At 59.0% G+C, this 21,986-nt stretch overlaps 1 protein-coding gene across 1 annotated transcript; it reads left to right on the top strand.

Moving 5' to 3' along the window:
- Window positions 1-8,670: 8,670 nt before the first annotated feature.
- Window positions 8,671-19,272, top strand: TET3 (tet methylcytosine dioxygenase 3). Its single transcript, XM_042891961.1, is given in 10 exon segments — window positions 8,671-9,294; window positions 9,296-10,403; window positions 11,267-11,357; window positions 11,514-11,607; window positions 12,207-12,415; window positions 12,588-12,738; window positions 13,181-13,270; window positions 13,381-13,518; window positions 14,002-14,338; window positions 14,738-19,272. Coding segments are annotated over 10 exon segments (4,578 nt in total). The 3' UTR covers window positions 16,474-19,272.
- The last annotated feature ends 2,714 nt before the right edge of the window (window positions 19,273-21,986 follow it).

Raw genomic sequence — 21,986 nt, 5'->3', positions numbered from 1 at the left:
CCCCCCCCAGCTCATCCCTCGGCGCACCCCGGCGGCGGCACCGGGCTCGGCCCCGAACGCGGTGGGGATCCTCCATCAGCCGTCGGTGCCGTGTGCCGGGGCTACCGCGAGGCTCCGCCGGGTGCGGGAGTACCGGGGGGTGTGGGGGGTGAGGGGGTGGCCCCGGGGATGGATCTGGCGGTTGCCCCGGAATGCCACCTTTTGGGGGTGTCCCGGTCTCCAGCCTTGGACCCGTGACCGCAGGTGACAGAAGAAGCTGCTGGGATCTTGGAGGGTGGCGTGGTGCCCCCAGCCCAGCCCTGGTGTGGTGTGGCTGTCCCCAGATGTAGGGTGGTGGCACAGCAACGACACGGTTGTGCTGTTGTCTGTGCCCTTGAGAGCCTTTCCCATGGGGTCTTGGCACACTGGGGAGCAACTTGTCCCCCAGTCCTCTGCCTGCGTGTCCTGTGGCCCCCATCCTCACAGTGTCACAGCCCTCGGTTCCCTGCCCACATGTGCTGGGCTCTGTGTCACCTGGTACTGAGGTCCCTCTCTTGCCCCTACAGCCCCAGGCTATTGGGTTGGCTCTCCCCTGTGTGCCTGTTCTCTGGTCCCTATCCCTACTGCATCAGTGTCCTTCATCTCCTGTTTGTGCATGCTGGTGTCCCCATCCTTGGGACATTGCTATCCCACACCTGCTTGTGCATGCAAAGGTCCTTCCTCCTAGTTTCTGCAGTGTCAGGTTCCCTGGTTTGAATCCCTATGGTTTCAGGGTCCCTTGTCCCCTTCCCATGTGTGCTGGGCTCCCTTGTCCTTGGTCCTGTGTTATCAGGTTGCTTGGTCTCCTGCCTGCATGTGTCCCTTGTCTTTGTCCCCATGGCTTGGGGTCTTCAGCCCTCTGCCTGTGTGTGCTGGGGTCCCTATCCTGTGCCCACTTCAGTCCCTGACCCTACAGCCTTGTTCTGTGTGTGTGTTTCTAATGGCACAGCACTGCCTTCACCATAGTTGATGTTCTGTCCCCACTGCAGCACAGGGCACGAGTGGGAGCTCCCCAACCTGAGCCCCATCTGTGCCACCCTTGAGGCTCCAGCGCTCCTTTTATCTCTCCTTTGAGCTCAGTGCAAGAGGGTGCCAGACCTTATTTTTTCTTTTTTTGAGGATAAAAGAGCTTTTTTTTTTCCCCCCTGGGCTGGGATCCAAGGGGAGATGAAATGAAACGGGAAGGGGCTGGAGGTGGAACAGCTGCAAGCTGTCCTCGCTCCACATCCACCCACCACACTGCTGCCAGCACTGGGAGCTGCTCTCTCCCCATCCCTTTGCCCATGGGGTGAGGGATATGTGGTGTTGGAACGGTGGGCAGGTGTCTGCTGGATGTTGTAGGGGGTCCTGTTGTGGCTGATGATGCAGAATGCTTGTTTGCTTCAGCTAAAATGGCAGTTCTTAAAGGGGGGGGGGGGGGAAGGAAAAAAAAAGATGGTTTCTGCACATCTCTTGACTGCATCTTTTTGATTCAACGAGGTTTTGCTGTCGAGTGGTGGAGTTGGGGACCTGGGAGCTCCCACTGCTGCAATTTCCAATGCAGCCAAATGAGCAGGGGAGGGGGGATGGGGGTGGACCAACCCACTCCGAGCACTCCAAACGCTGTAAAAAATTGATTGGAGCAAGTTCTAATTGCTGCAGTCGTCAGCGTGGAAGCCGGGGGATGCTGTGTAATGTCTGGAGGGCTCGGCTCCAGCTCACTGGCTGCAGTGCTGGCTGCTGGTGGCATGGCCACCGCACTCCCTGGAGCAGCTTCTTGCTCCCCAGGTGGATGAGGGCACAGGGAGCCGTGGGCCTGTGTGAGTGCCGTGCCAGAAGGCAGTTGGGTGCAGCAGAAGGCTGAGAAACACGAGAGCACAGGGCTTTAATGACCCCGGAAGCCCTGGCTTGGTGTTGCCATTGGAACTGTTACAATTAGAGCCGTCGCATTTAAAGCGCATGTATTTAAAGCCTCTGCTTTTAAACCCGTGGCGATTCGAGCTGTCCCGGTTACAGGTGTTGTAGCAGAGGAATGGGGCTGACCCTTCCCTGGTGATGCTCGTGCAGAGACAGCTGCTGCCTGTCCCTGCTGTCCCAGGGCTCCTCGCTGGCGGCCGCAGCCTCTCCGAGCCGCTGGCAGCCGGAGCTCCTGGCCGGAGCACGCTGCCTGCCTGCACATGGCTTTTTTTAGGTTTACAAACATTACGGCCCCGTGCACACGTCGCTTCCCCCCTCCCTTCCCGTGAGTCATCAGCCCCGTCACCAGTGCAGGGGAGCGCAGGCCAGGGAAGCCGGAGGCGGCGTCTGCGCTTCCCCCCTTGGCGCTGATGACCCCAGCGGAGGAAAAAAAATAGAAATTGGGTATTTTTTTCCCCTCCCTTTTTCGGTCATGGAAAAGGTTGAGCGAGATGAAGAAGGCGCGGCGGTGACGGCCGTGATGATGCCACGTCTGTTTGTGGCATCGCCTGTGATGGGGCGTTTTGGGAGAGGATGGCAGCACAGCCTCTATCCGGGGGCTGAGCGAATGCGGTGTTACACCCGGAGATTTTGGAGAGGGCCAAGGAACTGGTGGCATCCATTGGGCCGAGCTCGGAGCTGTGCGTGTCCCCTGACATGGCATGGAGCATCGGCCCCTGGCTGCGTGCACGGAGGTGCTGGAGCCCCCGCGCTGAGCTCATCGTGGCTGATGTGGCTGCGGTGACTCAGCAGCGCCAGCGCTGACTCAGCGGCACTGCGGACCCCAGGAGGCAGCTGAGGTGGGAGGGGGCTGTCATTTTCTGGGGGAGAAAAAAGGGAGATTTTGTGCGGTGTGCTGCAGAAGCCGTTGTGCCGGTGCTGATCAGGACTGCACTGAAAGGATGTGATGCAAACGTGTCCTTGTGTAGAAAGGCTCCTGCTCGCTTTTCAGGTGGTTCTTCAGCGCTGTGTGTAGGAGAGATGCAGCAGCTCTGACTGAGCATGTGTCTGAGCCCATACATAGGGCAGACAAGGAGCTTGCCCTACTCAACCCCAGCCTTGCTGCCTCGCTAACCTCATGGTGGGGGTCTTCATGCCTTCCCCTCCATGGGGACCTTTCTGTGCGCTGGTGCCAGCTGCCGGCCGCCGTGCCGGGGTGAGTACAGGGAAATGTGGGGAGGGCACTCGGCAAGGGGACGCGGCTGTGGCAGTGCTCCCTTTGGGGGAGGCAGCTGGCTTGCACCGCCAAGCTTTCAGCTATGCGTGCACACAGGGATTGGAGCCAAGCAGGAAAACGCACCGTCCGCTTCTGTACTTGCAAGAAAGAGGATCTCAGCCTGAAGCCGGTGAAAGGGGAAGCGGCCATCCCGTGTCTCTGTGCCGACTTGCAGAGCAGGATGTGTCCCCCAAGAGGTTCTTCCTGGATGTGACTCGGTTCCCGTCACATCCGCTCTGGCATTTCAGGACCCCCCCGGCCCTGGTGGAACACGTGGGGTGGCAGTGGTGGTGTTTTGGGGTGAGTCAGGGGGGCCGGGGGAGCAGCATACAGCAGGCGGGGCATCGCGGGCGCGCTGTGTTGGGCCGTGCCAAGCCCGCCCTGCATCTCGCTTTCTCCCCGGCTGCTTTTCCCTGCTGGGACGGGTCGTGGCGGTGAAACCGGCTGGGGGAGCCGGTGCTGTCCCCGCGCCCAGACTGGGCAGGGCCGGGCTCCCACTCATCTCCCTGCTCCTGCCCGCCAGCCATCGTGCTGCCGACGTGTTTGTGCTTGCCGCACGCACGTCCCTCCTCCTCCTCTGCTGAAAGCTCGGGCTGCTGAAGGGTTTCACGAAGCGAGGAGCGGGGCCGGGGCTGCGCATCCCCCAGGTACAGCGGGCCGTCAGGTGGGCTTTGCAGAGCCGTGCACCCATGGTGCCACATGGGACGCTCGATCCCAGCAGTGCTCACAGCCCCTATGGGATGGGAGTGGGGCAGCTTTGCGCCATGGCCACCCATTCTTAAAGGCTGGCCGGATTTCTGCACCCTGCTTGCGAGGCAGAGGAACTGGGCGAGGGGGAAGTTCCCACTGGGGTTGATGGGAGACGTGCTGGAGGGCACTGTGCCCTGTCCCCCTGCAGGCAGTGCCGTCAGGGTGTGAGGGGCTGCAGAGCGCAGCTCGGCCCCACATGGGTACTTGGGTGGGTGGCGAAGTGCTGCCGGCACAGGGAGAGGCTCAGCACAGCCTCAGGCGTTTCTGCCACAGCCCACGCGCTTTTCCTTCCCAGGTGAGTCCACGTCCCTTCTTTCCTTTACCTTATGTTCTTTCTTTTCCTTTCCCCTTCCTCTCTTCTCCTTTCCCCTTGGCCTCCTTTTTATCCCTTCCTCTCCTTTTTATCCTTTCCATCCCTCCCCTTTCTGCTGGAGCACCGCTTGCCTACAGCCGTTCTTTTGGCATTGCCCGGCCGGCCGCAGCGCCAATCTGGTAGCTGAGCGCCTGCACGAGAGGAGTCAGCTGTGTTGGACTGAAGCTGCTCCAAGAAACAAAAATAGCGCCACGTTTTTTTTTTCCCTTTTCTTTTTTTTCTTCAAAGAGCTTTTCTCCCCTCCCTCGCTGCCGGTCGGAGCAGCCTGACGCAGCCTGGCAAGCCGTTCTCCCTTCCTCTTGCCAAATGCTGGTTCCCGGCTCAGTGCCGCGATGGGAACGCCAGCCCTGCGCAGCTCCTGAGGAACTGATCTGGCTGTGCTGGTGCTGAGCATCCCGTAGTGCTGCACCCCGCAGGTTCCTCCTTTTGCCCAGCTGGAGAGGGACCTCAGGGGCCGCTTGCGTGCGCGGGGATGAATGTTCCAACCCGGCTTTGAAAGGCATCCAGGGTGGATTAAGAACAGATGCCGGCGCGCAGCTGCTCTCGGTCAGGGCGATTTTGGAGGAGCTGCATCCAGGCACTCAGCTCCCCTTTGCTCCACACATTGCCGCTGGGCAATCCTGCTCCCAAACACCTTTGGTTTCCCATCTTTTTCTCTTGCTTTGATCTGCTTTCCCATTGCTTGCAGCTTGGCTGGGCTGGGAAAATGCTTTTCCTGGAGCCCCACCAGAGAGGATGGGGTTGGAGATGTTTTCTGGTGGAGAAAAATTCCCTGTCCCTATTGCAGGCTCCTGGTGCAGGAGCAGTGTGAGTATGTGTCATTAAACCAGCTTGGAAAAGAGGATGAAATACTTGCCCCTATGGTATCCAGAGCAGGATTATGGCTCCGGGGGTCCCTGAGAGGCCCACGGAAGCAGGGATGGGTTCCCTGCAACACAGCCCTGCCGTAGCTCTGCCTTTCCGCCGGGCTAAATGAGGACAGGAGCGAGCGGCTCAAACCCAGTGCTGGGGTCAGCCGGGGCCACGGAAACAGCTTGGAAAACAAGCGAGCGGCTGGGAGCGTCGGGAGGGGCTCCACAGCTCTCCAGTTTGCTTTCCCAGGGCTGTCGCATCCGTGCCACCGGGCTCCTCTCCAGCATCCCCCGCTGCCGGCACCTTGGTGGCATTGGGCGGCTTTCCGTGCCCGCTGTGGCTGAGCGGCACATCCATCCCCAGGGCGTGCTGCCGGCCGCCTGCCCTTCCTTTGGGCTGTGCTCAGGGATGCTCGTCCACATTGGGCTTCCCCATCCCGCGGGGGCCCCACGTTGCCCCAGAGCACGGAGGATCCCGGGGCTGCTGCCAGGGGAAGAAAACCACGAGCGCGGCACGGGGCCGGCAGCCAAACAGCCGCCTGCCTCTTGGCCGGCCCCAGCCGCTGGCGCTGGCAGCACTGCTGACCTCCCGAGCACCCTGCCGTGCCCTGGCTGCGCCAGCACTGCATCCATCCCTCCCACCACTACCCCCCCAAAAAAATCCCATGCTATGCATCGCCACATCTGGGCACCTCCATCTCCCAAATCCTGCCCTTGCAATGGAATGATTTGTGGTGGGATGAAGTGCTCGGCTGCTCCAAGCCCAACGCCTGCAAAATCAGTTGAGATGCGTGTGTGTAGGGGGAGGTTTACAAATACCCCACGCACCCAGATAAGGGATTGCTGCTTCATCCCCCTGTTCATGGGGCTGGATGGGCCTCATTGGGTGGCTTTGGGTGCTGGGGATGAGGACCAATCCTTTGCCTGGTGTTGAGGTTGTTGTTTCCCAAATGTGTGGTTTGGGACAAGCAGGAGCACAGCAGAACGCTGCCTGCTTCTCCAGGGCGCCTTCGCTCCATGTTTCATATAGGGCCAGGGGGAGATATGGCACAGTAACATAAAAAATAGGGAGGGAGAGGGAAAAAAAAAGAAAAAGGCCTTGTGGTGGCTGTGGCACTGCAGCCGGGGATGCCTGTTCACCATGGGATGCTGCTGTTGGTGCAGGTCCCTGCTGTTTGTGTAGGGGGTTCCTGTATGGCTTGCCAGGTCTGTGGGTCTGCTGGGTGCGGCGCTTGCTGGATGAGACTAGTGTGAGTTTGTAGGGTTGCCGGTTGTGTAGGGTTGCAGGTAACACAGTTCTGTAGGGTTGCAGACGGCTGATGGTTGCTGGTTGTAATTTGCTGAGCATACAGAGGTGCAAGGGATGTAGGAGTGCTGGACGTGTAGGGCTGTGGATCGCATGGTGTTGTGTGTCAGTGTGTGGAGCTGCAGGATCTATAGGGCTGTGGGATATATGGGGCTGTGGGTTGTATGGGCAAAGGGATCTACAGAGCTGTGGGATACGGGTTGTGGGATGCACGGGGCTGTGGGGTGTACAGAGGTGTGGGTTGTACAGGGCTGGGAGGTATACAGGGCTGCAGGATGTATGGGCTGTGGGATGCACAGAGCTTTGGGATGTATGGGTTATGAGATTCACGGGGCTGTGGGATGCATGGACTGTGGGATGTATTGGTTATGGAATGCATAGGGTTGTGCGATTATGGGATGCAGGGACTGTGGATGTATGGGGCTGGGGAATGGATGGGCTGTGGGGTGTATGGGTTATGGAATGCAGGGGTTATGGGATGTACGGGTTATGGGATGTACAGGTTATGGGATGCAGGGGTTATGGGATACACGGACTATGGATGTATGGGGCTGGGGGATGCATGGCTTATGGGATCCAATGAGTTATGGTATGTACGGGACGCACGGAGCCGCGGGGCGCTGAGGCTGCGGGCTGTACGCGTGACACGTGCCGGCTCTCGGGAGCCGTCCGTGCGGTCCGGGGGCTGCGGGGCCGAGCTCACGTTCCCCCCCCCCGTCCCCCCTACCACCCCCCACCCCTTCCTTCCCCGCCCGTACGTGCGCGCGGCGCCGGGGCTGATGGCTCCTGCAGCTGCCGCGGGGGGCGGGGAGCCGCGGCCGGGCGCGGTGCGGCGCGGAGCAGCGCGGGCGCCTCCGTCCCTCCGCGGGCGCCTCCGTCCCTCCGCGCCGCCGCCGCCGCTCCCCCGCAGCGTAAGTGCCGCGCCGCGGCCGCGCCGGTCCCGGTGGCTGCGGAGGAGCGCGGCGCGGGCCGGGGGTTCCCGGCGGGGTCGGTGCGTGCCGCGGCCTTTTTTGTTTTCCTTCCGCCCAAAGCATTGAAAACAGAAAGAGGGAAGGGGGGCAGGGGGGGAAATAATAATAAATAAATGAAGTGGAGATCATTTTTAGTTCCTCGGAGGGATTTTCCCCTCTTCACGACGCGCGGACGGGGCCGCTCCGCACCGCAGCGTTCCGGTTCCCCCCCCCGGGCGGTGGGTGCGCACGGGTGGGTTCCTCGCGGCGGCGCTGGGGGGGAATCGCTGTTGGTTTCGGGATGGAATCCCGCGCCCCCCCCTCTTCTAACCCTCCCCCCCTCCCCCCCCGCGGCGGTGCCGGGAACAAAAGGAGCGATACGGGAGGCCGCGTGCAGCCCCGCGTGTTTTTCCCCCCCTCCCCCCTCGGTCGGATGAACCGCAGGGGCGGCCCTCGTGGGGAAGCCTCCAACCGGGACCTGGCCACGCGTGCGGGAGTTCCTGCGTGGGGGGGCGGGTAGTGGGGGATCCCTTTCCTCCCCACTGCGGAGGGGCCGTGGGAAGGGCAGACAGGGTCGCTGCCAATGGGGTTCGCCCCTCCTTTTCCCCCCGGGGGGATGTTTGAGGTGAGGAGGACTCGAGATGCTCCTCTCTGCTTCCACGGGGGTTTTGCTCTGCCTGTTGTTCCCTCTCTCCCTGCTTGTATGCAGCCCTGGAAAGGGGTGAAGGCATCCCCTGGCCCCGCATGGGGCTCTCCTATTAGTGACAAACCACAAAATGCTCTGCATCCCATCCTGTGTGGCACTGAGACTCCCACCCATGGGCACAGAGATGCCATCTCCCCTTCCACCCCATCTCATGCACCCACTAGGACGATGGGCTCCAGACCCCCTTCTCTCCTTTCTGCCCCACTCCTTGCTCAGTGTCCCATCGCTGCGGTGCTGAGCTGAGGTCCCAGAGAGCACAGCTCTTTGTGGGCCTTTGGGACGTGGGGACGGGAGGAGCACAGGGGCACCTGCAGCTGTGCTGGGATGGACGGGGGGGTGGTAGGCTGTGGGGTGGGATACGGGGTGCATGATTTTGCAGGGGTTACTCACACCTCTCATCTCTCCCCGCTCTCAGACAGGTCCGGGGGGCGATCCGGTTGATGGCCCCAGAAGAGGCCCAATGGAAGAAGGGCTGATCGACTATGGCGGCGAGAGGACGCTGAGCGAGGGCGGCCGGCTGGGCCTGGCCGCTGGGGGCCGGCCGCAGGCGGGGGGCAGCGCGCTGATGGAGCCCAGCGGGTGGCTGCCCGGCCCCCCTGCCGGCCCCGCACGTCTGGAGGACGCCCGCAACCTGGTGGCCTTCTCGGCGGTGGCTGAAGCGGTGTCCTCCTACCGGCTGCCCGCCCCGGCTTCGCCCTCGCTACTCTACAAGAAGTTTGACACCGAGATGAGCCGGGGGGGGCTGGTGCCGCGGGACGGCGTGCCAAGGGGGGAGGACCTGCACGCCCTCAAGGCCGCCCTCGCCCTGGCCAAACACGGCATGAAGCCCCCCAACTGCAACTGCGACGGCCCCGAGTGCCCTGACTACCTGGAGTGGCTGGAGCAGAAGATCCAGGTGGCCCTGGGAGAGGCCCCGCTGCCCCACGCCCCGCCGCCCCCCGACAAAGGTGCTATCGCTCCCCCCGCGGTGCTGGAGGCCACCGAGCCGTGCCCGTCGGACGGCCTCCCCTTTTCCCAAAGTGCACTGAATATTGCCAAGGAGAAGAACATCAGCCTGCAGACGGCCATCGCCATCGAGGCGCTGACGCAGCTCTCAGCCACGCTCCCTCAACCTGGTGCTGATGGGCCACCTCCCCCTCCGCCACCGCCGCCGCCCCCCCCCGGTGCCTCCTGCCCCCCCAGAGCCATCCATCGACGTGGTGCCTCCGTCTGGGACCACTGACCCTATGGCGGAGCTGGAGCAGCTCCTGGGCAGCACCGAATACATCGCTGTGGCCTTCAAGCGGCCCGAGGCTGGCAGAGCCCCCCCTGCAGCAGCCCCAAAGCCCCCGGATCGGACGCCGGGCAAGGAGACGGCAAGCAGCCCCCACGTGCTGCAGGAGCCCGACCTGCACAGGAAGACACAGATGGTCCTGCAGCAGCACCTGCACCACAAGCGCAGCCTTTTCCTCGAGCAGAGCCTCTCCGCGACTCCCCCGGAGCGCCCACCTGGCTGGTGGACCCCCAGCACGCCCAAGACCTTTGAGAAGCAGGCCAAGGAGAAGAAGAAAAGGATGCAGCCAGACAAGCCAGCCCGCAAGCAGGTGCAGATCAAGAAGCCCAAGCAGAAGGATTCACAGCCGCTCTTCCTGCCCTTCTGGCAGATCAGCCTGGAGGGGCTGCGGACCCCCGCCGAGCCCACCGCCACAGCGCCACAGCCCCCACCGCCCGCCCCATGCCCACCCACTGCTTCCGACTCTCAGGAAAGGGGAACCCCTGGGGGGGACACCCACAGCCACCCGCTGGCGCTGGGCCCGGAGGGAGCGCCGCCCGCCATGGTGGACGACAAGCTGGAGGAGCTTATCCGGCAGTTCGAGGCCGAGTTCGGGGACACCTTCAGCCTGCCGCCCACCGGGACCACCGCGCTGCCAGAGGGGCAGCTGCCAGCCCCGCAGGTGCCCCCCACCACCGCCAGCACCGCCGCTGTGGCCCCCAGCAGTGCTGGCCCTGGGGGCTCCGCGCTGTCTCCGGAGAAGGGACCTCCCCCAGAGCACCTCTTCTCCGTGCGCTCGCCCAAGCAGATCAAAATCGAGTCCTCTGGTGCTATCACCGTGGTGTCCACCACGTGCTTTTACTCTGAGGAGAGCCAGAATGCCGATGAGGCGGAGGGGACGCCCACCAAGGATGAGGTGCCGCTGACCCCCACCCTCAGCGGGTTCCTGGAGTCGCCTCTCAAATACCTGGACACGCCGACCAAGAGCCTGCTGGACACCCCCGCCAAGCGTGCGCAGGCCGAGTTCCCCACCTGTGACTGTGTGGGTGAGTGGGGGCACGGGGGTGTGGGGGTGATGCCTGGTGCTGGGGCTGTGCTGTGATGCTGGGAGGTCCTTTGGTGGGGCTGGGAACGTCACCCCAGCAACACCTGGGGGGCACGGAGGCTGCTCTGCAGCTTTGGTGGAACTTGTCTTTATGGCCAAACCCTGCAGCTGTGTTGGCTGCAGGCAAGTTTGGGCTTTCTTCCCTCTTGCTTTCATGGCCAGGTGGTCAGTGGCGAGTGAACGCTTGATCCACGTGTTTTTGTGCTGGATTTGTTACACTTTGCAGCACAGTATTTGCAGCCTGGCTCCTTCCACCGTGCCCTTCTCCCATGGGCTCTGTTTTCTCAAGAAAAAGCCATAAGAGAAAGCAATTAAGTGGGAGGTGGGGCTCAGTGCTCCATGAGGTGCCTGTGCTGTTGGATGCTGCGATGCAGTCGGCTGTTGCTGTGCATCCTGCACTGATCCCTGCCTGGGAAGCTGCAGCAGAGCTGCTGAACATGATGTGAATGAAAATCAGTGCTGGGAGCAGAGGATGGGCTGAGGCACGTCTGACCCTATTCTGTGGGTCCTACCCCTGCACTGCCCTTTGCTTCCCCCTATGACCTCTCTGTTCCCATAGATCTCCCAGTTTCCCCCAGTGCTGTCAGGAGCTGTAAACCCAGAGCAAAACTCTCTCAGCCCTAAAACACTCAGTGCCAAAATAGTGCAGTCAGGATTGAGGCTTGTGCTCTGTCAGTGAGGAGGTGCCTGATTTTTCATGCAAAAGTGCTTCATTTGAGGGAATTTGACATCTGGGGGATGTGGTTCCCAGAGAACACCCTGACATCTCTGTTCCTCCCCCCCCCCCCACGCCTTTTCCTGCAGAGCAAATCGTGGAGAAGGACGAGGGGCCGTACTACACCCACCTGGGCTCGGGGCCCACCGTGGCATCCATCCGGGAGCTGATGGAGGAGCGGTAAGGGACCCCACCCCAACCCCTTGCAGGACCCCGACATCGGGCCGGGCCATGGGCTGTCGGAGAGGGGCTTGGGGTCTTCAGAGGGCAGAGGGGGGAGGTGAGTGGCGTGAGGCCTCAGCAGGACACTAGTGAGTGATGTGGGTCTGCCCACAGGTACGGCGAGAAGGGCAAAGCCATCCGCATCGAGAAGGTCATCTACACTGGGAAGGAGGGGAAGAGCTCCCGGGGCTGCCCCATCGCCAAGTGGGTGAGTGAGTGCCTGCAGCCCCCAGACCCTTTGGGGCACCAGCAGTGCAGAAGTGGCCCCAGGAGTCCCCGGGGCTGTACATCGCTCTCCATCAGTGCCATTCAGTCAAACGTGGGTTAGGGGGAGCGAAAGAGCCCCGGGCTCAGGGCTTCTGTCCCACCTCTGCCATTCTCAGCGTAATGCTGCTGTCTGTCCCCTCTCTGCTTGGGGACAGGGAGATCCCCACTGTTGGTAGCTGTGGAGACCAGGACAGGATGCTCAAGATGTAGCAGTGAAGGGCAAAGCAAAAGTGGCAGCCACTCCAAGGAACCTCTGCAGGGCTTCCCACACTCATAGAACCATAGAATCATAAAATCAATAAGATTGGGAAAGACTGCTAAGACCCTCTAATCCAACCATTGACGCAGCACCCAAAGTGCTCACCCAGTGACATCCACCAAGTGCCTTGAGGTCACTCTGGTACCCCAAAGACCACGGGGAACAACATATCCAGGGTTGTTCCTGCGGCTCTCTTCTCTGTGTTGCTGTGGGACGGTGCAGAGGCAGCCAGCACCCACTGGTGGAGACCTGTGTGCCAACTGGACCCGGCTGTTTGACAGGTGATCCGGAGACACAACCAAGAGGAGAAGCTGCTATGCCTGGTGCGTCACCGAGCTGGCCACCACTGCCAGAATGCTGTCATCATCATCCTGATCCTGGCCTGGGAGGGCATCCCCCGCACACTGGGCGACACGCTGTACCAGGAGCTCACTGACACCCTCACCAAGTACGGCAACCCCACCAGCCGCCGCTGCGGCTTGAATGACGAGTAAGTGTCAGTGGGTCACCGCACCGGCTTGGGGATGTGGGTCAGAAGGGGACACAGGCGTCCTCCCATGTTTCTCACTCAGCGGGGCAGCTGTCAGCCCTGCAACCCATGGGGAGGGGGATGCTGTCAGTGCAGTGGTGACTGATGCTCCTCCTCGCTGTCCCTCCTGCAGCCGGACTTGTGCGTGCCAAGGCAAGGACCCCAACACCTGCGGCGCTTCCTTCTCCTTCGGCTGCTCTTGGAGCATGTATTTTAATGGCTGCAAATATGCCCGAAGCAAAACTCCACGGAAGTTCAGGCTGGTGGGGGACAATCCCAAGGAGGTGAGTGGCATGATAGTACTGGGGAGAGAGGGGAGGGGTTTCCTTTTAGCCCTGACTCAAGTTTTGGGAGGAGGAAGTCTGAAAATAGGGTCCCTTATAGTAGTTTTGGTGAACTGGGGAGAAAAAACGATGACCTGACCTGGTAAGGCTCTCACTGATATCTCAGGGCATTGCTGCCAGGTTTGACAAATGGGGCCTCCCTAGAAACCCCAGAGAGGTGCAGGAGAACTCTTGTGTTGTGCTGTTAGAAGCACAGTAGACTGAGGCTGGGGGTTGAGTAGCCCAGATGTCACCAGACACTGAGGCTATGTGCTTTGTGTTATGGCAGACAAGGTTGGACGCAGTGTGACGTGCATGGGCTGCATCCCTGACTGCATCCCTGCTGCCAAAACCCTTGGGTGATGTCCTCTTGTGTACAAACACCCAGTTTTCTCTATTGCAGGAAGAGCTGCTCCGGAAAAGCTTTCAGGACTTGGCCACTGAGGTTGCTCCGCTTTACAAGAGGCTGGCACCACAGGCCTACCAGAATCAGGTACCCAACCACCCACCTTCTGCTGGGCTCTGCAGCCTGGTGGCCAGCAGAATGGGAGCCGGGTGGCAGCATGCAGATTTCTGGTAACCAGAGCCTTCTTGTTCTGCTAGGTTACCAACGAGGATATCGCAATAGACTGCCGGCTGGGCTTGAAGGAGGGGAGGCCATTTTCAGGGGTGACAGCATGCATGGACTTCTGTGCTCATGCTCACAAAGATCAGCATAACCTCTACAATGGCTGCACAGTGGTACGTAGGCACTGGTGAGGCTTTTTGGGATGGTTTCCCTTTGGCTGCTGGTGCCTTTTTGAGCTGCGTGGTGTCCAGCTGATCCCGTAGGGAGCATTTTGAGGCAGAGATATCTGAGTCACTGTCACCCCAGATTGGTGGCTGATACTCTGTGCTTGCACTCACGGAGCAATTTGCTTTTCAATGCTTCAGTCCTTCAAATTGAAGCATTCATGTCTGCAAGGTGCTGAAGCTGTCCCCACCAGATGTAAGCAAGGCACCAATGGGAACTGCACGTTTGCTGTTGTCTGACCCAAACCCCGTGGGAAGTTTCCAGACAGCAGCAGGGGAGCAGAGAGGGCTGGGGGATGCACACTGCTGCAAGCCTGGGGTGTGGACTGGTGTTGAGTCAGGGCTGTCACCATTGTCCCCCTTGGGCTGCATTTGTCAGCATCTCTAGAGCTTGGCAGCCCCGTCCCCTCATGGCCTCCTGCACTCCTCCAGGTCTGCACGCTGACAAAGGAAGACAATCGCGTGGTGGGGAAGATTCCCGAAGATGAGCAGCTGCACGTCCTCCCCCTCTACAAGATGTCCAGCACGGATGAGTTTGGCAGCGAGGAGAACCAAAACGCGAAAGTGGGCAGCGGGGCCATCCAGGTGCTCACATCCTTCCCCCGCGAGGTGCGTAAGCTGCCTGAACCCGCCAAGTCCTGTCGGCAGAGACAGCTGGAGGCAAAGAAAGCCGCAGCGGAGAAGAAGAAACTGCAGAAGGAGAAGCTGATGACACCAGAGAAGATCAAGCAGGAAGCGCTCGAACTTCCTACACTCCAACAAAATGCAGGTAATGGGGACAGTGCTGAGATCGCACAGCCCCAAGCTATCCAGAAAGCAGTGAGGGGATGAGGATGTTCCCTTGTGGCTCTGGGAGGTGTAATGGTTGGGGGCTTTCTTGAGCACTGCACCAGCAGTGCTGCGTGTAAGTTGGCATTACCAGCTTATGCTGTGGGGTCTGGCTTTGCACTGTGGTTTTTGTGGTGCCCATGCTTTTGCTGAAGCTCAGCATGTGGGTGCAAATTGCTGCCAGCGCATGGGGTAATGCCGGTCACAGCCAGGCTCTGACTCAGCCAGCGGTCCTGTTGCTGTTGGATTTTTGAGGCTGACTGGCTTTTTTGGATCCTCAGTTCCTTCTGGTGTCTCCTCGGCCAGCTGGTCATGGTGGTTGTGTGTGCTGTGCCCACAGGTATGGCGTTGAAAAGTGGGCTCTCCCCACAGCCGCTGAAACCTTCCATCAAAGTGGAGCCGCAGAGCCATTACAACGCCTTCAAGTACAACGGCAATGCGGTGGTGGAGAGCTACTCGGTGCTGGGCAGCTGCCGGCCCTCCGATCCTTACAGCATGAACAGTGTTTACTCTTACCATTCCTACTATGCACAGCCCAATCTGCCTTCCGTGAACGGGTTTCATTCCAAGTTCACGCTGCCCTCCTTTGGGTATTACGGTTTTTCCAACAACCATGTGTTCCCCTCGCAGTTTCTGAATTACGGGGTGCCTGAGAGGGGCGAGAGCTGGGTGAGCAACAGCTACGAGAAGAAGCCCAACATTCAGGTGCTGCAGGAGAACCTCAACCATACCTACAGGAACACGGATTTCCCTGAGCCCATCCCACACAGCGTCCGGAGCAAAAACCATCACCAGCGCACCTACGAGCGGGCCAGCCGCTATGCCAGCCAACAGAAGACGGCTGCGGCCGGGGTGCACAGGACTAGCACAGGCTCGGAGGAGGCATCGCCGTTTGCACAGAACTGTTTTGGCAGCAGGGCCATCAAGCAGGAGCCCCCGGACCCTCCGCCCAGCATCGAGCCCCTGAGCAACCCCGCGGCAGCCGTGCCCGGCACCGGCCTGGCTCTACCTGCTGTCCCCGTACCGGAGCAGCAGTGGAGTCCTTACAAAACGTCGTCCCGAGGTTCGTCTTCCCCCGAGCGGACTAGTGCGGCTGAGAGCTCGTGGAGCAGCCTGGTGCCAGGCGCCGGAGGACGGGAGAAGCTGAGCGCCTTCGATGCTGCCGTGCGCCTGCCGCTGCCGGAGAAGCAGTGGCCCAATGTCCTGGCAGAAGAAACGTCGTCGTCGTGCAGTTCCAGCTTGCTGCCGAAGCCGTGGAGCCCTTGCAAGCTGGGGGAGACGGTGCTGGGCGGTGCGGGTACCCCGACCCTGCGGGACAAGGGCTGGGAATTGGGACCGCTGGGCTTCGGCTCGGCCCTGCCGGAGCTGCCTGTCTTCTCTGAAGAGCCGTGGGGTTCTGGCAAGGCGGAGGAGCGGAGGACGCCGGCACCCACGGCGGGGCTGCCTGAAAAGCCGTGGGAGGCAGCGGTGCGTGAGAAGGGGGCAGTGGGGGTCCGTCAGGAGAAGCCGTGGGATCCTTTTGGGCTGGAGGAGGGCGTCGAGGAGGCGTCGGTGAAGGCGGTGAAGGAGGAAGAGGAGGAGGAGGAAGAAGAGGAAGAGGAGGAGTGGTCGGACAGCGAGCACAACTTCCTGGACGAGAACATCGGCGGCGTGGCTGTGGCGCCCGCGCACGGCTCCATCCTCATCGAGTGCGCCCGCCGCGAGCTGCACGCCACCACCCCGCTGAAGAAACCCAACCGCTGCCACCCCACCCGCATCTCCCTGGTCTTCTACCAACACAAGAACTTGAACCAGCCCAACCACGGCCTGGCGCTGTGGGAGGCCAAGATGAAGCAGCTGGCGGAGCGCGCCCGCGCACGGCAGGAGGAGGCGGCGCGCCTGGGGCTGCAGCAGGACGCCAAGGCCTTCGCCAAGAAGCGCAAGTGGGGCGGCGCGCTGGCGGCCGAGGCGGCCACCAAGGAGCGGAGGAACGCGGTCCCCACGCGGCAGGCGGTGGCCATCCCCACCAACTCTGCCATCACTGTGTCCTCCTACGCGTACACCAAGGTGACGGGGCCCTACAGCCGCTGGGTCTGAGGCGGAGGCGGCCGCCGCAGCCCTTCTTACCTCAAAGTCGGCAGCACTGGAGTCCCGGTGCTGCTTTGTGGTGCTTTCTCCTCGGGCATGGGGGAGAAGAAAAAAAAAAAAGAGAAAAAAAAAAAAAAAAAAAAGCAGGAAAAAAAAGAAAAAAAGAAAGCAAAATAAACCAACGTTACGCTTGGAAACAACGGAACCGACGCGGGTGCGAGCTGCACTTGGCAAAGAGTAGGAAAATAGGAAAGGAACAATGCTCTTTGACGTTTTTCGGTAACCTAATATTTATATCTCTGTGTTTTTTTAATCTATCCTTGTGCACTGCAAGAATGGAGAGAGAAGTTTATAGCGTCCTTTCGCAAAGGAGAGGTTTTTAATTCCACTTAAAACCGCGTATTTATTGGATTATTATTATTATTTTTTAATCTGACGAGAATGACGAAGCCGACCTTCAAAAAACGAAGCGAACATCGAGGAAAAAAATACATGGATAAATTAGAAAAAAAGGAAAAAAATGAGAAACAACCCGAACACCAAACCAGCGTATAAAGGCAGAGGTGGATCTCCGCAGTGCCGTGCAGGCGGCGCGGATCAGGGGCGGCCTCACAGAGCCACCTGGAAACGAGTGCTCTAACGTCAGCCGGATGCACCGAACATCCAGTTTTTTTAATTGTTGGTTCCCAAGGACCCACAGTGGCTGTTTTACAACTGGAGGAGTCCATCCCCATGGGTGGAGACCTCAGGGCATCGTGTGGAGGGTGCTGCTCCCGGAGCTCCATGCTTGGGTCCGGGGCTCTGCGCTCGTTTGGGGCTCCGTTGCCCTAAGGAGAAGAGGAGCAGCTCGGCTGCGTCTCCGAGAAACCCAACAGGAATCAAACACGTAAATAGGAAAAAGAAAAAACACAAACCCACAAAAACAACACAAAACTGTGAATAGCTAGTGTTGCTCTCTGTACATCACTGTTGCTGAAGTCTGGTGCTTTCAGTCTCTGGGGGACTTTGGCCGTACGAGCGGCTCTGGGAGGAGCAAACCCACACTCTGGGACTCGTCTCCCCACACTCTCAGTCCGATGGGTGAGTCGGCGCGGCGGCGCGCTCCGTGTTTTTCTCTCCCCAGGTGCCATCATCTCACCTTCCTACAGGTTGCTGTTCTTCCCACAGTAAAAGAAAACCAACCAACCGACCCACCGACCAACAACCTTTCCAACCCACCCACCCACCAACCCACCCACCCACCATCCAACAACACTGCGTGGTGCTTTCCCAACAACCTCAGCTGAGGCTGCCACCCTCGAGCCATGCTGGGCGCTGGGTGCGGGACGGGGCAGCGCCGTCGCTTTGCACTTCCAGGTGCCTTTTGGGGAGCACGCGAGCGAGAGCCGGCGCCGTCACCGTGCTGAAGTCACTGCGTGCGTTTACTGCAACCCCACGCACCGGCGCAGCTCAGCAGGATCTCGGTAGAACAGCCTGAACCTTTGTGTAGTCAGTCTGATTTTAAAACCTGTACATAGGGAAAGAATTTTTTTAAAAAGCACTTTCACCTAGATTTAAAAATGAAAGCGAAACTTAAAAAAAAAAAAAAGCAAAAAAAAAAAAAACAAAAAAAACAAACACCCTCTCCCCCCTCCCGACAACTTGAAAGCAGTATGTTTTAGACACAGTTATGGTGGGAGAACTGTAAATACTGGCAGAATATTTAACATGCTTTGTCCGTCCTTCATAATTTGTTTTTTTTTAACTGTAATCTGTAAAGTCGCATATATTTGACAAGGAAATTCAATGAGCTATTATCGCTTTTCTTATAAGTACCCAATAGCATATCAGGATTGTAGAGTTCATGGCAAGTCAGACCTTAGGTTGGCCTGCGGGTGTCCTGGGGCTGCGTGCCTCAGGGCTTGGCTATGGGTATTGGCCATGGCGTTCAGCTGTTGGTCTTGGCCATCGGTCATGGCCGTGGTTTTGATCATGGAGTTCAGCCATGGGTCTTGGCCGTAGCATTTGGCCATAGATCTTGGGTGTAAGTCTTGACCGTGGAGCTTGGACATAGATCTTGACCATGGAGCTTGGCCATGGGGCTTGGTCGTGGTTTTAGCTGTGAGTCTTGACCATGGAGCTTGGCCATGGAGCTTGGCTATAGGCCTTGGCTGTAGTGTTTGGCCACGGGTCTCAGCCATGGGGCTCAGCTGTGGTGCAGCTGCAGTGCTGTTTGGAGGTCTAAGAATGAAAGAGGTCGGATTCGGGTGCCGGCCTTGGTTTGCTTCGCCCAGGTCTTGTCTGACTTCCGTGCTGTAGGTTGTCGCAGGGGTGCCTTGAAAGCTTTGCGTAGATGATGTTAGCAAGAAATTTGGGAGAAAGGGGCGCGTTTGGAGAATGTTTCGGTCCGTGCAACCTGTCTAAGTCCTGCTTCCTTGGAGGTGTCTGGTTTGGGGGCTCGCTCCTGTGCGGCGTCCCCCCCTGCCTTGAAGGGAGGCTCAAACTGGTCTGGGGGGGGGGGGCAGTGATGTGTGGGTCAGGGCGAGAACTGCTGCAGTCTCACGTTTTTACACTACATTACGTATAACCTACCTCAAATCTCAGTCATTGAAAATTAGCATGCTTCAGACTTCTTATATGAAAACTAGAAAACTATGCACAGCTCTTTAACCCCTTGCTGCTGAGAGTCTGTTTTAAGCAAAATCTTTTTCTTTATCTTTACCAGCACCCGCGCTTGTCCCACCTGCGCAGAAGCCATGGGGTGGAAGCACTGCGGGGACGTCCTGGTGCGGGGTGGGCAGTGGGGTGCGCTGGGGGCGGCGTTTTTAATCGCATAGGGGGCGGGGCGGGGGGGGGGGGGGGGGGGAAGACACTTTGCAGCAGGTCGCAGCCACACTGGTGCTAGAACAACACCCGCGATGGGAAGCGGGGGAGGTCTCCATGCTCACTGCAGTGTTCCCGGCCATGGTGGGTACCTCGGTGCTGGCCGGGGGCCGCTCCTCCTCTTGGCACTCTTGGGACGAGGCTCAGGAAGGAGAAGGAAACCAGAATCCCTGAGGTGCCTCAATTGCTAACTTTTCCTTTTAGTACTGGAATATGCTTTGTGGGCTCTTTAAGGCATATTTTTATTAAATGAAATCTTCTAATCAAAATGGTGCTATGGTGTTTTAACAAACTGTATCATGCTTCTGCCTGATTCCATCTTGCCGAGGTGCTACTAATGTATATACGAAACTAGAGAACCAAGAAAAAAAAAATTAAAAAAAAGCAATGATGTCGTTGAGAAGGAAGTTTACTTTTCCGGAGCGACAGCTCAAAGCGTGCCGGGAGCATCTTGTTCTTATGCAAACAGAAACCGGTGCCACACTGAAGCGTTGTGGGCACCTTTGGTTTGCGGCAGCTTCGTTCCCCTCCAGGAACCAAGGGTGGGCAGACGCGGTGCTCAGATGTGCTCCTCAGCCCCAGCGTGTGGCCATGGTGCTCGGGCACGGTGCTCGGCCCCGCGCTGCGGACACGGTGCTTGCTTGTGGCGCTTGGTCGCGGTGCTCGGCCACTGTGCGTGGCCTCGGTGCTTGGCTGCGGTGCTCAGCCAGGTGTGTGAACACGGTGCTTGGTTGCGTGTTGGTGCCCAGCAGCGGTGCATGGACTCGGTGCTCAGCCGGAGGTGTGAGCGCGGTATTCGGTGCTCGGCGCTCAGCGGTGCTATGGATGCGGTGCTCGGCCGCCGTGTGTGTGAACGTGGTGCTTGGATGTGGTGCTCAGCCAGGGAGGGGAACGTGGTGCTCAGCTGTGGTGCTCAGAGCTGGTGCTCGCTCAGATGGTGCTCAGGCACCGAGCGCGGTGCTCAGACGATGTCCGCAGTCACGGTGCTTTGAACAAGGTTCATGGACACAGTGCTTGGGCGCAGTGCGTGGACGTGGTGCTCAGGAACAGTTGCTCAGGCGTGGTGCTCGCCCACCGTTCACCAACACTGTGCTTGGACGTGGTGCTCAGACGTGGGGTGTGGATGTGGTGCAGGGGCACGGCGCTCTCCCACCGGTGCTTGGTCCTGGGGTGCTTGGCACGACACGAGGACCTGATGCTCACCCCCCGAGCACGGCTGTGGTGCTTGGATCCGGTGCACCCAAACACGGTGCTGGCACCTCCTGGCCGCGGAGCTCCTTTCCCTCCCTGGAACAGTGGGCTTTGGCTGCGGGGAGCTGTGGCAGGGGATAGCTGGGCTTCACGCTTCTTGCATCTCTTCATTCCCTTTCCACCTCCCTGCTCTCCTTTCCATTTTTTTTGGGTTTCATTGGTGCTACTTCTTCCCTTTGGGTTCCCGTGAGCTGAGGGGGCAGCAGCCCCCCGTGCCCCAAACCAGGCAAATACCTCAACCCCACACCCTGCAGCGCCGCGGCAGCGAAGGCAGTGAAACCGGGGCGAATCTTTCCGAAATCAGGGATCCTTTCGCAGCGGTGTTAGTTCCTACTTTTATTTTTTTCCTTTCATTGACCCTTTCCGCCCGGGCTTTTCCTCATTTTCGCATCCTTCAGGGATTACAAACTGCCGTAGTTTCAGCCTTGTTTTATTCTGGGAGCGTTTCGCCGGTGGGGTTTTGCACCGCGGCGCAGAGAATGGGAAGGAAAAGGAAACGAGTAGACGAAACAAACAAGAAAAACGAAACAAAAACCAACGACAAATTAAAACGAAATAAAAAGCGCCATTTCTGTGGGGTTCAGCGCTCGGGATTCGATGGCAGGAGGGTTTGGGATTGCGTTGCTGTGGGGTTTGGTGGGGTTCGGAGGACGGAGTGGAGGCGGCAGGGGGTCCCCCCAGGGACACACTTGAAGATTCCTTGGCCGGCTCGGGGCTGTGGTTACTTGAAATGAAGTTTTTTTGTTTTTTTTTTGTTTTTCCGGGGCGGATCGAGGAGCGGTAGATTTTTCCCATGTCTCAAGGCAATAGGATTAATGTGTATTAAACTGTAGATAACTCCTAGGACAGTAAATTTATGCCGATAATTTTATTTTGTATAATTTTCCCTTTTCTTTCTCCTCTTTTGTGTGTTTCTCGTTTCTTCAAACCCTTTTCCTCCCCCCACCTCCTCCCTTCAGTGTTTTGGTAAATTTATTTTTTAGGATGCCTAAAAATCGCAAGTATGGACCCCCCTCCCCCTCCCCCTTTTTCCTCCCCCATGATTTTTTTTTAATTTGTATTTTATTCTAAGTTACACGCGGCCCACCTGGCTGCAAAATGTATTATTCCTGATATCTTTAAAATATTGTGGGTGTTTTAATAAATTTTATATTTATTTTTTGCACTCAAATCGGGGGCCGTTTTCTTTGGCTCTGCTTTCAGACGCGGGGGGGTTTGGGGAGGTTGGTTTGGGGCCCACGCTGCGGGGCGGTTCTTGGGGTCGGGATGGGCTCTGCACGGTGGTTTTTTTGGGAGGGGTGAGGCAGGATGAGGCCCTCTGGGGCGGATGGAGCAGGATGAGGCCCGGGGGGAAGCGGTGGGACGGGCGGCGCTGGAGGGGAGGTGAGGCCGCTGTGCGCTGTGGGGAT

Source organism: Lagopus leucura, unplaced genomic scaffold, assembly GCF_019238085.1.
Source record: "Lagopus leucura isolate 7727_CA_CO unplaced genomic scaffold, USGS_WTPT01 141-3_obj-0_obj, whole genome shotgun sequence".
In the NCBI taxonomy this organism is placed as follows: Eukaryota; Metazoa; Chordata; class Aves; order Galliformes; family Phasianidae; genus Lagopus; species Lagopus leucura.
The sequence above is the reverse complement of the archived record's forward strand: the minus strand, read 5'-3'. Positions and strand labels throughout refer to the sequence as shown.